The sequence below is a fragment of the Andrographis paniculata genome, unplaced genomic scaffold (assembly GCF_009805555.1).
Source record: "Andrographis paniculata isolate CXL003 unplaced genomic scaffold, ASM980555v1 Contig59END, whole genome shotgun sequence".
In the NCBI taxonomy this organism is placed as follows: domain Eukaryota; kingdom Viridiplantae; phylum Streptophyta; class Magnoliopsida; order Lamiales; family Acanthaceae; genus Andrographis; species Andrographis paniculata.
The window spans coordinates 3,813,627-3,828,732 of record NW_026137594.1 but is presented as its reverse complement, the minus strand read 5'-3'; the positions used below and the strand labels follow the sequence as shown (position 1 = coordinate 3,828,732).

Here is a 15,106-nt window from a genome sequence, read left to right as displayed (position 1 = left end):
CAGACACGAGTGTTTAAACACCGGAGAAAAGTAATTGTGGGTTTACTTATATAGTTTATTAACGAAAACAAATACTCCCTCCGTTCCATTATATGGGTGGTGGTGTAGTATAATTAGTAAGTAATTAAGAAATATATTAATAAAAATATTATTATTTAATAAAATAATTATAAATTAAAATTAAAATAATTAAATAGTTTAATTAAGATTAAAAAATTTTAAATTTTAAATTTTGCAATATGATTAAAATGTATAATTAATTTTCCAAAAAAGGAAAGGACTGTGACGGACGAAAATAGAAAATATGGATAAATTATGTGGGATGGAGGGAGTATCATATACTACTCTGTCCCTTAATAATTTATTCATTTTGCTATTTTGTTCTGTTACATAATAAAGTATCTATTTCATTTTTTTTAGTAATTGTACTATCTATCTAACATTACAAATATCCTTCCAATTTACAATATATTACACAAATGTCATTACATTTATATCTACAATACTAATAGGGTTAATTTAGTTTTTTTACCTTTATTTTTACTTTGGGGGTGTTTGAAAAATAGCTTTTTGAAAAGCTTTTAGCTATTGAACAGTTTTTAGTTGTTTGACCATTCAAAAAACTAATTTAGGTGTTTGGTAAATTAGCTTTTTGGAATAGCTTTTTGGATCCAAAAAGCTAATTTCTGAAAAGCTAACTTACCCAGCGTTTTGAAATAAAAAAATTTTTTATTCCTTATATGCCCTTAAAAATTTATTATACATTTTACACAAATAAATATATTTTGATTATTTATTAATTATATTAGAATATTTTATTATATTATAGTTTTATTTTTATAAATTTAAAATAATTAATTTTTATATAAAAGTTATTTTAATTGTAAAATATAAATTTATTAAAATAAACATAAAATAAAAAATATAAATATTAATAATTTATTTATTTTTATTAAAATTACATCATATAAATTTTATACTAAAAATAAATTAAATAAATTAAATTTATTGAAAATTATAAATATAATGAACTAATCGATAACTAACATAATAAATATATACACGAAAAATTTATTATTTTATATTTTACATCATTTTCAATAAAAAAAACTATTTATATATTTTAATAAAAAATATATTATTTTTTAAATCTAACTGTAATAAAAATAAATACTTTTATAACACTTTTACAATTTTCAATAACTAATAACAAAAAATTTTAAGCATTTTAAACTCAAACGAACATAATTGAATATACTAGAAATAAGAATAAAATAGAATTGTCCTAAATTGTCATTTTACGTATAAACAGTTAATGTCAAACAGTTATTTTACCAAACATTTTAATACAAACAGCTAATCGAATCAGCTAGTGAAACCAGCTAATTGAATCAGCTAACAGCTAACCGCTATCAACTAATTGTCAAACACGTCCTTTATCTTAATATAATACTAATATTTCTAAAATTTCGTGAAAAAACAAATAAATATATAGATATGGAAAAAAGTATAATATATATTTTTAGAAATATAATTCTTTGAGGTAGCTAAACAAATTCTAAGCATGCTTGGAGGAGGAAAGGTTATGCAACGTTAGTCTTGCATAGTTGCATATGACATATGACATTTTATTTTATTTTTTATTTTTTATTTTTTTAAATTTTCATGAACCAATATACAAATTAGGCCGCTTACGAGTTCACCTCCGTACTATTAAATAATTCTTTTTGAGATTAATAGTGTGTTTGTTTGAAGGATTATAGGGGGAAAAAAGAAAGAAAAATAAAAAATTATTATTTATTAAAAAAAATTAAAAATATCAAATCAAATAATTAATTTTTAATTTTTATATTAACAGTTAATTTTACATTCAAAATATCATATAAATATTTTTTTTATATCTGATCTATTTCGATTCAAAATTTTTATTATTTAAAACACAAATTCAAAATCTAAATTCCAAACAAACACAACTTATGTGTATTGTCTATTGTTATTATCAATAGCTCGTACAGGGTACTTACTAATCACAATCAGCACATAACTGACACCGTTGTTTATTTTATTTGATTTTTTTGAATTTTAAATATTTTATGGATTTATGTAGATTTAGAAAGCCTATAGAGTAGTTTGATGGATTTTATTAATTAATTTAAATGGATTCTTGTAAATTTGATTGATTTTTTATTTTTTTATTTTTTTATTTTTTTTTTACGGATTTATGAATTTGGTAGAATTATGAAATATTTTTTTAGTGATTTATATAATTATATAAACTCATGTAAACACAAATTTACACAAATTTTAAATATAATATATTTACTATATATTATTATATTTGATAAAATATAGGTAATATTAATAAACAATACATAATTATTAATAGTATAGAAATATTGTAACATATATAATGCTACTATTTTGTATATTATATTTTTTATTATATTATCATTCAATATATCAATTTATTTTTATATTTTCTATTTGTTATTATTATTATTCTTATGTGTATAAATTTTGTAAAAAAAAAAATATATAGATTAAAAAATTAATATATCATACACATTCATTATTTTTTATATTATATGCACAATTTTTTATACTTTAAAAAAATTCATTCAAAATATTTCAAAAAACAATCATACAAAAAATAAAAAACTGCATTTACAAATTTGCATTAAAATTTAAAAGTAAAAAGTACATAAATATAACTAAAGTTTCAACAAAGAAAATATATATATTTAGTTAACTTTACCAACAACACAGTGTATTCAATAATATAAAAAAACGGTAATATTTATTATGATAATATTAATTTTCAAATATTATATTTATAATATAAAAATACATATTTTTCAAAAAAAATTGATAATAATTTATTAATATATTTTATTTTTAAATTATTTTTTTTATTAACTATTTAAAATAATATTAATAAATATTATCATATTCTTTTATCACTTATATATTATCAACAAGAAGAAGAAAAGAATAATAATAATAATAATAATAAATAATTTTAAAAATTCATCAAAATCTCTCTTTATGTCAGAGTTTTTAATGTACAAATTTTTTATAATTGTTATAAATCTACTTTTATTTAAAAGTCTGAATTGAATATCTAAGGATTTTCTTGATTAAATATCTCCAAATCTGGATTGAATAAATCAGATTTTAAAACTCCAACAAAATCCAAAGTTTAATTTAAATTAGAAATAATGAGATTGAGAGTTGAATTTAAATTAGGAATAATAACAATTGCAATTAAATAGACGTTTAACCTCATATAAATTGATGTGATTTAAAATAATAATATAAAATATTAAAAAATATACTATTTTATTTAATATATATATAAAGAAAAAAAAGAAGGCCATGGAACCTGCATCCAATTTTCCACCATCATTTTTAAAATTGGAAAACGAAATGCAGCTAAATTGCTATGATTCAATATTAAGTTGATCTATATCATTACTATGTACTCCTCGAAAATTACAGGAATAAGAGTTTAGTTTGCTTACTATTAAACGTATTGAATACATATTAAATTAATTTTAAATTAAATTAAAATATTATTTATTTAATTTTAAAAGTAGAAGCTAAAGTAGTTAATATTAATTTATTTAAATGAATACTCCAACTGCCTAGAACTGATAAGTTCCAAGCTCAACTCATGCATTTATAAGCCAACAATATCTTCTACCAAACATATTCCCTCATCCCAACACTTTACTTTTTAATTTTGGCCTTCACAAAATTTTTGCAATTTTATTTATTTATACACAATTTTCTGCACCACTAAATATCATTCATAATTTTTTTTTTTAAAAAAAACATCAAAAAAATTGTTAGACAACTATCAAAATTATAGACAGTGCAAAAAGTAAAAGTAATGAAAGCAAAAGTAAGAGAGAGATGGTATTATGAACCTCATGGTAAATTTGCACTACAAACATTAAAACCAGCCCCGGAAACTCATGTTGAAAAGATTTCCACCGCAGGACAGAAATTTCTTCCAACCTCAGAGACAACCCTTCAACCCAAATTTTACTATTAACATGATGGTTGATGATGACATTCCCCCGGAATCACTGCACAGTAAAAACAAGGCAGTCATAGACTAAAAGAAAATGCCACCTGAATAAATTAGGGGGCATAAAAAGAGCCATACTTAATTGCAACAGTGAAGCAGAAGATTCAATGGCTATGAGTATTCAAGACAAAAGCATCTCCTAATGTTGGGGGAAACAAGAAACTATACTTAAAAAGAACAATAGAGGGGTGCAAGACAGGAAATTCATGCCAATATTCACCAAGATCCTAAGAATTAGCCGATAAAAGAGTTATCTCAACTGCATGTTTCGAAGATCAGATTAAGTGTTTGAGCTGTAACGATTAAGGAAGTTGAGCCAGCAAACCTTTTTAGAGGGTTTGCATACCTTTTGCTAGCTTTTCCATTAAATGCTGCATCTGAACAAATTTATACAGTTAGAAAACGGACTTCAGGCAAGAACATATATGTATATATATATATGCATTTTTTTTTTCATTTAGTGGTACATTTCACGATGACTTGAAGAAATCCTTCACAATTTCTGAAGACGCGTCCCAAAGCTTGCACTTGTTCCCGTCTCCTTTAATTGACACGAGACTTTCCTTGTAAGTAAAAATCCAGTAGATGAAGAAACCATTCTCTTTTCTTAGAGATTCAACAGTTCTAATTCTCCGGGCGAAGACATCGTACAGTGTCAAAAGTGAACTTCCTGTTTCTAACAAGAGCTCATTGTTCTTCCAGAAACCAAGGGGCCATTTGATCTCTTGAAAAGGGCCTACTGTGAAATATTTGGTCCAGCATTCATCCTTGTCCATTACCCATATATCGACACACTTGTCAAACTCCTTGTCTAGATCACATGATAGTAAAGCTATTGAATCTTGATATAAAGCAAGGTCCCCCTCTTTAGATTTGATACAATCTGGCACTTGTATTTCTTGAAACTTCTCAGTGCTCATGTCAAATGCCAAGATAGCAACATCAGTCTCATTGAACTCTGTCAGCCAATAATAAACTCCATTCAAGTATGTGTTACACAGAGAACGAAATGCATATCGAGTTGAATTGACCAAATCCGCATTCTCAAACTGTTTCCATGAATCCATAGATGAACTGTAAACAGAAACCTGAGAAGGAAAATGTGGGACATCCGTATCTTCATTCCAAAAGTATTGAATTAAAACTACCTTGAAATCTCCATTATTTGGGTCCATTCCAAATCCTAGCAAATCATCATAAGTGGTTAGATGAGGTTGGACATTCGGAGGAACTGATGGGAGAGGCCTAAATTGTCTCAAGGCCGGGTTCATTAAAGCAATTCGTCCCATCATACCAATCAGACAGAATATACCATTCAAGGGTCCCATCAGAGATGAAACAGATGTAGGAATCTGCAGGTAATCAGGCTCTTCATATGCAGATAAGGTATCATCTAAATATAAAGCATATGCATTGTCCCCCTCCCTTGGTTTGTAATGTCGAACAAGTAGGCGGTCTTGATTATGCTCCCGGGTAAGATGACTGTTTACAAAACTTGAACTTCCAATGATAGAGCACCAATGCTTGCAAACGCACTTGAACTGCGACAGTGTCTTCACAGGCAACCTCAACAGAATATCCACAATCACGTCCTCTGGCAGAAAACTGTTTCTGGGGCCTTCCATTTAGCTATGCTTTCAATTTCACAAGTGCAGAAGGTCAATAAAAACTCAAGCTTGTAATTAACAAAGTACAAGCAACACGAGGAACTAAAAACGAGAAATTACAGGCTCAGCCATCAACAGGAATATACTTCCTCCTCCCTTAGCTATATGCTTTCAATTTTACAAGTAAAGAAGTTCAATAGAAACTCAACCTTGGTAATTAACAAAGTACAATCAACACAAGAAAACTAAAAAGGAGAAATTACAGACCACGCAATGTTTAAAACAGATCTACAATTAATCAATTATCCAAGACGAAAATCACAAGTACGTTATTATTTTACGCAATTTCATACCACTGCCAGAACATCAAACCAGTCGTTCGGTTAAAGTAATATACTACAACATTAACCAACACTAGCTCATAAAAATTTCCGAAATCCACCTACTTGATCAAAATATCAGATTGTTCTCCTGTATTCAAAATATAATCAGAAACATAAATAGCCAAAAAAATAATAATAATAAAATAAAACAGCAACAAGCCCTAAATTTCTAAAATACAAAGCACAAAACAAATGTAGAAGTACTCTGCAACAACAAAATTAAGAAAAATCACAAAACTAAGCACAGGCACAAGAGAGAGAGACAATACCTAGAGATTATTGGGGTTTGTCGTCTGAAAAGAACACGAACTACGAGTCTACCAGACGAGACGAGCTCGGATGAAACTTCCACTGCTATTTATTTAACCGCATCAATCCAACTTGCCTCAATTATAAACGGTGATACGAAAAGTCGGTGCACAGAGAATCAATTTGTGATTAGGCCCTAATACGGAAAAATATCGTATATCTGCTTTTATTTCCATTTTCTTTTTTTAAACATTATCAATAATTAAAATATGCAGTCGTATTTGCTTTCTTATTTACTAGTCGCATTCACGCAAGGAAGGTTAATAGTAATAACTTTTGTAACATCCATCGTGATTCGTGGAGGTAAATGCTATTTAAGTAGTATAATAAATGGGCAAAAACACATGCAATGCTTAAAATCAAATTTAACAAAAAAGACACTCTTGAAATCAGAAGCCACAATGGAATGAATGATAAAAATGTGAGTTATGAGAAATCAAAATAAGCCCAAAAAGCATCTAGAATTTGCCAGCTACAGACTTCCACCGCTCATGGTTTGAGAGCCAGAGCCAACCCAAACTTGGCATTCTTGTCGATGGACTTGGTGTCGACCTCGGCTGACAGAGTGATGAGGGACTTAGGACGCCATTCGTGCTGGAGGAGAGCATTAGCCTTGCCGGAGTTGTTCATCCGGGCCTTCACAGTGGTTAACGGGTCGAGCGAATATTGTGTGCCAATGGTCAGCGTGTTCTCATTGCTTGTGAAGCTATGCGTCGCCTCGGCACCCACTGCAGTATTGGTTAGAGGTTTCACCAATTGGTAGTACGATGCGCTCAACGTGTTGCCCTTATCATTCCTAAAGAGAGTAAAAACGGTCGATGAACTTAGGATAAACATGCCCAAGAAAACATTTATTCGAACATTTAAGGTTAGGAGTGCACTTACACAGACAAAGCAGCAATAAGATCGGTATTGGTAAAGCTAGCTCCGAAGTTGTATTTGGTAAATGCACCTTCCTTAGTGTCGAATGCCACATCACTTCCCACAGCAAATTTGTTGTTTCCCAGAACACCAGAGAAGTTAACGACAGGGTTAGGTGTCAACCCGATGCTTGAGGATATTCCGGCATAGTCATGCAAGTATCGAAGTTCTAACTACAGTGATCAGTGAGAAGAATATTCAAACAAGGGCCACAATCAGCTGGGCATGAAAGCGGAATAAATTTAATTACCTTTCCAGACCGTTGATCGGGAACTTTGAAGGTCAGAATTGTCTTCAGTCCAGGAGCAGGCTCATCAATTGTTACAGTAGTAAAGAGCTAGCGCAGGCGTAAGAAATCGATTAGTTATAAAAAGAGAAATAATACAACAAACCATTATCAAATTATCCAATATTTAACATTTGTAAGAAACAGTGTAGAGCAATAACATAAAATAAAAGAATATTGTCTAATACTTCTTGGCGGCCATGACATACATGTACATATATCAAAACTAAGCATATTGCAGAACCTAATCCACAAGATGAGAGGTAGAGACCGTACATTAGAGCTTGTGTCCACTTTAATATCAGTGGTGATATTCTTTTGTTTGAGCTGCACATTGACATCAGCCAGAAACAGGTCATCTTTCTTAGTTCCTGTTGAAGTAAGAACCTGCAGCCAAAGGGGGAAAAACATACATCAAAACAGATGGCATATAACAGAACTATAAATAAGAGTATCTCAAGTTACTAAAACATTATAATGAATGTTAACGGCCACAAATTTTAAAAAACAAAAGAATCCCTTTTAAAGTTTAAAGGTGGATATATAACCTATTGTAAAGCTATTTCGTTTGTGTAAGAGGCTATACTCAAAATTTGAAATCAGAAGGAACCGACATTTACCTCCCTGAATCAACAAACTACACAAATTTCCTAACAAAATCAGAATTGTATTAGGCTTCTAGGAACACACTACCAGGGAATTAATTAATGAATGGAAGCTTTAAAAATTTCAATCCCAATCACATTATTTTATGTATTGTAGATAAATGAACATTTGTCTGTAATGATAAACCATACACAGGTCGCTCAAACGCTAAATGCACAACAAAATGTATAGAAAACAGAAACATTTGATACTAAATGCGCAACAAACTGTTTAGAAAACAGAAACATTTGTTCTAAATTCTTCTAAATTCTTACTTTCGAGACTTACCTTAGAGATTTAGTCAGCAATACACGTAATTCAACTGCGTTAAAGATAAACATGGAACCTTACCAGGTTCAGACTTCCTCCATAACATGAAAAGGAATTAAAAGAAAAAACTAAATGCAGTCACCCTCAATCCAGCTAAACACATCATAAATACGTTCAAATATGAAACTGCGATCGCAATGTCAGCAAGGAAAATACAAGAAAATCAGATCCATAAAAATACAGCAAAAATTACTTACAACTCCACTAGGAGAGTAGGTGGTGACTGTAAACTTCTGGTCGCCCTGATAATCCTTATAAAGAAGATCTAAATCCACAAGCACAATCACGGAAGCAGAAAGAATCAGCACAAAAAACAAAATCAAAAGCAGAAAATGTAATAGCAGCAACATATAATAATCCAATATATTATGTTGATTACGAAGCAGACAAGCAAGCTGGAGCAAAAACAAAAACCTCGAGCTCTCTTTCCGATTTCGGAGTAGAGCCCAGGACCCTTCCCCATGTCTTTGTTAAGCCTACAGCTGAGAAACCAAATTGTATAAAGTTAGAGAAATGCACGAACGATGGCTCGGTGGCATTAATACTGCCAAAGCCCTAGTTCACCTGCTTCATTTTTTAAGGGCATCTTTCAGATAATCTGGTCCGTTGGTGTGATCCTGGTGGGCACTCATCGCTTGTGAACCGTTGATTTAATGCGGTGGAGAGCTGCCTCGATGGGCATTTTGGGAATTTTAAAAAACACGTGGCGGTGCTTATTTCATTAGTTATCTCAGGTGGGTGGTTTTGCTTCTCAAGAAAACCTGATTCACAAAACACTGTTCAGTCTTAACGTTTAATCTTTTTTTTAAAAAAAAAATAAAATAAATAGGTTATATATCTAACACGCTTTTAGTTTAAAAGAGTGAAAAGCTCAGTAATCGTTTTTGGACGGTGCTCTGCAATTCGAGACCATGGCCGTCGGTGAGGTTCTACAGATTACGCATGGTGTTCTGTGTAGTTATACGGTACCCTGCACCTTGTCTCAGGAGAATGATCCCATCTTTGCTGTGTTCTAGACGCGCTATTTGGCATTTGCTGCGCCTGCGTGCTATGTTGTTCCTTGATCGTTACGGCGCAACATGTTTTTGCAGATTGCCGTTTGTTTGTGACCGGATGAACTTAATGGTGAGTTTTTCTAAGGAATTTGTGTGTTGTGCTGACTGAAATTTTCACTTGAGATATTTTTTGGAAGCATGAAGTTGGGTTTCACAATTGCGGCCGATTAGATTGACTGGTAATGGAAATTCTGTGACGTACAGTTCCGCAGTAGCTCGTAGTGTTTCGTTATGGTTTATGAATGGACAGGTATTTGTATATATATGAGAAGATCTTTCTTGATTCTTTAACTTAGCATCGTTGACTATAAGTAGCTATTAAAATTGATAATCTGTTGCTTCCTGAAATGCTACTTTCATCATAAACATGTTCTGGTAAATGGGGCTGCTATCATTAGGGAGAATTAGTTGTTTATGGTTTACAACACTCTGCTTTTCCAATCTTAGTACTATATGATCATTAGGCTTCTGTGCTTCTTACTAACTTTGACTAAATTACTTTAACCATTAAATGTATTGCATATCTTCAGAATTCTATGTTTTCATAAAGTTGGGCTCTTGAATAAATTTTTATAAATTTGATCGAAGAATGATCTTCCATTTTATGAAATTAATGAAACTGTGTTCAAACACATATTTACAATTTATTTCTATAAAATATAGGTGTATAGTAAAACAATCTGTCAAGAGGACAAAGTTGAGAAGGGTTTGATGTTGAAACTCCTGGAATGATTACAGCATCCCAATCCTTTAATCAAGCATTTCCAGGTCACATTTTTTCTTTTAAATCACTACCTTTTCTTCAATAAAGTTTCTTATTTAAGCTTTGTTTTGTGTGTGCAGATTTGTCTTGGTGTTAATCAACCTAGAACCTATATTGCAATAATCAACAAAAAATAGTTACTTACAGAAATAGAGTTTCTTATTTATGGCACTTAGCTACTTTTTCTTACATTCACTTCAAATACTTGTATATGTTGCCATCTATACCTTTACAAATCCACAAGGAAGTAGAATGCTAATCCAATTGGTACTGCTATGAGCAAACCAAAGATAACCCTACATACAGGAAACAGTAACAGTTTAGATGTATATGATTAGTTGTTAATATTACTAAAAGTATTAATTTACCCTGTGCTCAGTATGTCTGGATGTAGATTATACTCCTTGGCAAATACAAATGGAACTATCCCCTGAGGCAGAGCTGCCTGCATAAAACTTATAAATAGTATTTGGTTAGTGAAATATAAGGTAAAATGACTGTCACAAAGGAAACAGTATGCCCCTTATTGCCTGCACAATTGCCACTTTGAGCAGAGTTCCTCTTAGTCCAAGTGAGATGGAGGGCACTGCCATGAGGGATGGTCCGGCTATAAATTTCATGGCCATGGCTAATAATGCTTTTCGGGTACCACAGGCAATCACTCTGGCTTGCGATGCCATGAAGAGGCCTATCAAGCAATAAACGAAAGCAAATGGTATCCTTTCACTAGACGTGCAATGGATCTGAACAGCTTCAAAACTTACCTAAGCTGAACATAGCCATTCCAAGCCCTCCATCAGACAGCAGCCCTACTGAATTTTGAACTACTTTTGGAAAGTTTACTGACCACCTGCATTCATTTTAGAGTCATGATTCATCTGTTATACTTTGCCAAAAAAAATAGTTAATACCAGGCATCCTGATTCTTTGGTGCAAATTTTTTTTAATTTAAAGAAAACATCCCAATTATGGTATTAGTTTTACTTTGTGCTGCATGACTGAATCTACAGCCGGGATCCAGTTTCTAGTCTTAAGAACAAACCAGTTGTTTCTTTTTCATCACTCACTGGGCAAAATGATAGTCAAAACTCAACCACAGGTGTGATGTCATTTATTTCGATAATTCATCTGGGAGTATGTATTTTTTAATGTAAAGCTCAACACCGAGTTTATGCCAATGCTTGGTATTCCTGTGTTATATTCTTACGACATCTCAGAGAATCTTTTATTAAGCTGCGGTAAGTTGTGAGTATATTGTATTTAGTGCATCTAGTTGCTCAGAACCAAATACTGACCAGGCTATATAAAGATACAGCATTCTTATTACCTGTAGTGTATGCTTGCCCATATAAGGCCTATCAGAGTGGCATGAGTGTTGGGGTTTCGGATAAGCTTTTTTCCTACGGACAAAAGAATACTTCTAAAGTTGTTTTTCCTCTGATAGTTAGTTCTTCCATTTTCTTTGTCTGCATCTACTTGTTCTGGTCCTTCAGGGTCTTCTGAATCTCCTTCAAAGAGAAATTATCATTCTGAACATAATTGCAAGATTTAAAGAAAAATAGGAAAATAGTGGAATAATGAAACATGTTTTTGTTATTCTTATAGCATTTCAGTTCACATCTTAACATTGAAAGTGAAGAAGAAAAGTTGAGTCATGAGTGTGCATGGTTGTTTTTTTTAATGTTTCTCCTAATTGAGAAAATGTGCTTTTTGTGGAGAGAGCATACTTGAAACATTGGGGGATGCAGGAAAGCATGCAATGTTCCAGGCAGTTTCTAGGAAGGTTCTAACTTTTTAACATTTTGATGCAAAGTTTTGAAACTGCAGAGTGCAGAGCTAAGTGTTCAGGGACGCAGGGTTATGAAGGGGGTTAGTCTGTGACAAGACCATCACTAATTGAATATTCTTGGTAAAACAATAATGGTTGAATGCGGGATATACCATACATTGTTTTTGCTCTATAGTAGATACTATCCTGAGATCACTGGAGTTAATGATGTTGTGTAGCTAGCTAAAATAAAGATTATCGGAAAGGGATGGATTTATAGTATGAGTCAGATGTGATGCCTCAAAAATTATGTTGTAGTGACAATAGCAAACTCAAAACCTAACATGACACGTAAAAATTATAGAGAGCTTAAGCAATGAAATGATACATAGTCTCTTCAGATTTAATGGGAGGAACACGTCTGTAGAAGCTACTGATGTATAAAATTAAAGAATCATCTGAAGATATTATCTTTGCATACCTGTTACTTCTGCTGGTGGTGTCACTTCAATGGATTCCATCACAGCATCTATTTCAAAAAGAATTAGAAGTAGGTTGTACCAAATTACACTTTGTAACACAACTATCTGAGCCAGGAGATTAGCTGCTTCCTTCCCATACATAGCCTGAAGTAGTGGGATTCCTAGGATTAATGTATTAGGCAATGTTGACAAGGAAAGGCCTGTTATGACCCAACTTAGGTGTCCTCTGGACTTTATTTTGGTAATTACCACCAATATGATGAAAGCAAGAAGTTTCTGAAGTATATCGGCGGAAACAAGTTTCAGGTTCATTTTGTAGGGATTGTTTGATGATATCACCTTGAAGGATAGAAGGGGAATCGCAAAATTTGCAACAAACTTGTTGATGCCTGCGCATTGTTCTGGTGTAAAAATTTTCCACCATTTAATGGATAGATAGGCTGCTATCATGGCAACATACAGGGGGATGATTGCAGCAATAATATGTAAGACATCAACTAGGGATATCATGACTCTTATTAGTTGGAACTAATGACCATTGCCTTTGTATATTTTTGGTCCTTGTCCACAAGGCTTTATATAAATATTTTGATTGGATGGCTGATTATTGAAGAAAAAAAGTAGCAGATTGCCTCTTTTCAGAGAATCTATCAGGCTACCCTATGTGTTTTAACACAAATCCTCTGAACAAGTTTCTTAATGATTTCTTATTCGGATCAATATTTGTTTAAGTAGAGGTTACAAAGAATTTCTGTGATTGACAGTTTACTGTAATCAGCCAATGCATAAAGTTGATTCCAGTTTTCTTCTTGCAGTTATGTTCTTTTTGCCTTATTGGTTTAAAGCCTAAAAAAGCTAGGTTATAGGCTTAGATGTGAGAATACACCTGAAGGAAAATAAGTTCTTGTTTTGGTGAATCAGTTCCTTTGTTTATCCTTTTTTTTTTTAAATTCTAAATGATTCAAGTGTTATATAATGATTTTTTTGCCAGAAATTTTAGATCTGTCTTCTTATTATTTTTCCTTCTAACTTTGAAACCATGGAATACTTTTTGCTGCCAAACTCTCTAGAAATCCTTTATTTCATTTTATTTGTTTGATATGTTTGTATTGTGAAATTAGCATGAATATTATGCGAGGTCGATTTTCCGAGGATAAGCAACAAAGAGGAATAAAGAAGTGCATTGGAAAGGAAGTAATGAAATGTTTTAGAGTCATGACTACAGTGAATAAAGAATTTTTGCTATATATGTTAAAAGTGTGAGAATAAGTGTTGTTGAGAACTGCTTTCTAAAGTTTGAAATTTTGCCAGAAAAGCCCAGCCATTTCTTCTTCAAGCTCCCTTCAATCACATTAAACACATCTTTATCCCTCTTTGTCTAAGTTATTTTTCTTTATTTTATGTTTTCATTGTGAATTCTGCTTCTTTGTTCCTGCCTTTGATTTCTTTGCAATTAACAATTCTGAGATGGTTAATGGAAGATCTAGTTGCTGACATGACAAGATTTGTAGCTGCCAATAACTAGCAAATCAGTGGTGAATGACTTACTCTGTTATTTATGACTATGATATTTGCAATAAAATGTCCACTTGCCATATCTACTATTTCATAACAAACACCGTCACAATAACTAAAACTGTGTAGGAAATCTTCACTTTGTCAATAGGTGTATGCGGAAAAACATAAATGCACGGCGACATTCCATGTTTGATGCTATAAAAAACTGATGGCTTGAAAAAAATAGCAATATTCATCATCAATTGGAAATAAATTTGCGTCCTATTTCTGTAATTCTTCGTAGTTTAAAGGGTGTAATCTTGTTGTATATCGCGGGAATTCATGTTAGATGAGTTGGTATTGGTGAAAACTTGTTCATGAACTATGAGTCTCTAACTTTTGCAGCCTCCTCATTCACTCTTAACATGAGCTCCTATAACGATTTCTCTAACTCATCTTTCACCTCTGAAATTTGAATCAGCTCAATACGCCTCACCTTTGCATAACCTACAGTAGCTTTAACACATTGAATTTTATCAAAATTTTGAAGTCGAGTGTTTAGATAAAAGTAATACTAGAATGAGTGATCTCTTGAAAATTCCTCATGTTGCACCCAAAAAGAAATGGCCTATATCCATGGAGGTAACAAATTGAACCCTCCCTCACCCTTTCCATTTTATACCAAGGTAGAAGCAATAGATCCTCCACAGGGTCTTTGCATTTCCCTATGTGTTTGGTGCTATTATAGGTACTTACTATCCTCTACTCTATTTGAAAGTTTATTGTTTTCATATCTACTAGTCCTTATAAGTTCATTTTAATTTGACCATTTTATATTATTGCAAATGAACTTTATGAATAAATAAATTTTATTTCAGCATATTTTATCCTCCCTGAATGTACCTCATTAAATTTAGAAAAAAATTGTCTAAGAAAGGAAATAGCAAATTATTGATAGAACAATCCT

General features: G+C 31.7%; 2 protein-coding genes and 1 long non-coding RNA gene across 8 annotated transcripts; 1 reads left to right on the top strand and 2 right to left on the bottom strand.

Annotated features, from left to right (window-relative positions):
• Positions 1–3,893: 3,893 nt before the first annotated feature.
• LOC127258127 (F-box protein CPR1-like) lies at positions 3,894–6,521 on the bottom strand. 6 transcript variants are annotated; one of them, XR_007840217.1, is made up of 4 exons: positions 6,353–6,521; positions 5,242–5,722; positions 4,440–5,181; positions 3,894–4,091 (listed from the first exon to the last, which is right to left on the bottom strand). XR_007840217.1 is itself a non-coding variant. In XM_051284811.1 (4 exons), exon 2 carries the CDS (start codon positions 5,716–5,718, stop codon positions 4,564–4,566), a length of 1,155 nt encoding a protein of 384 aa, XP_051140768.1. In that variant the 5' UTR covers positions 5,719–5,722; positions 6,353–6,520; the 3' UTR covers positions 3,894–4,091; positions 4,440–4,470; positions 4,561–4,563. The 6 variants fall into 6 exon arrangements, 2 of the variants coding, with proteins under 2 accessions (XP_051140768.1, XP_051140767.1); XR_007840216.1 differs by having other exon boundaries at positions 4,419–4,470; positions 4,561–5,722; positions 6,353–6,520; XM_051284811.1 differs by having other exon boundaries at positions 4,440–4,470; positions 4,561–5,722; positions 6,353–6,520.
• A 193-nt stretch (positions 6,522–6,714) lies between these two features.
• Positions 6,715–9,117, bottom strand: LOC127258128 (mitochondrial outer membrane protein porin of 34 kDa-like). The gene is made up of 6 exons (XM_051284812.1): positions 8,989–9,117; positions 8,772–8,839; positions 7,876–7,986; positions 7,564–7,650; positions 7,278–7,486; positions 6,715–7,188 (listed from the first exon to the last, which is right to left on the bottom strand). The coding sequence occupies exons 1-6, from the start codon at positions 9,035–9,037 to the stop codon at positions 6,882–6,884; spliced, it is 831 nt and encodes a 276-aa protein (XP_051140769.1). The 5' UTR covers positions 9,038–9,117; the 3' UTR covers positions 6,715–6,881.
• Positions 9,118–9,429: 312 nt separating this feature from the next.
• On the top strand, positions 9,430–14,011 carry LOC127258416 (uncharacterized). The gene is made up of 3 exons (XR_007840306.1): positions 9,430–9,699; positions 10,293–10,397; positions 10,473–14,011. It is a non-coding gene; the product is annotated as an uncharacterized LOC127258416 (long non-coding RNA).
• Positions 14,012–15,106: the final 1,095 nt, after the last annotated feature.

Coding starts and splice junctions, on each gene's coding strand:
- LOC127258127 (XM_051284810.1), bottom strand. CDS start 5,718: ATGGAAGGCCCCAGAAACAGTTTTCTGCCAGAGGACGTGATTGTGGAT.
- LOC127258128 (XM_051284812.1), bottom strand. CDS start 9,037: ATGGGGAAGGGTCCTGGGCTCTACTCCGAAATCGGAAAGAGAGCTCGA. Junction 7,987..8,771: donor CCTACTCTCCTAGTGGAGTT/GTAAGTAATTTT, acceptor CTTTGGCTGCAG/GTTCTTACTTCAACAGGAAC. Junction 7,487..7,563: donor CCGATCAACGGTCTGGAAAG/GTAATTAAATTT, acceptor TGATCACTGTAG/TTAGAACTTCGATACTTGCA.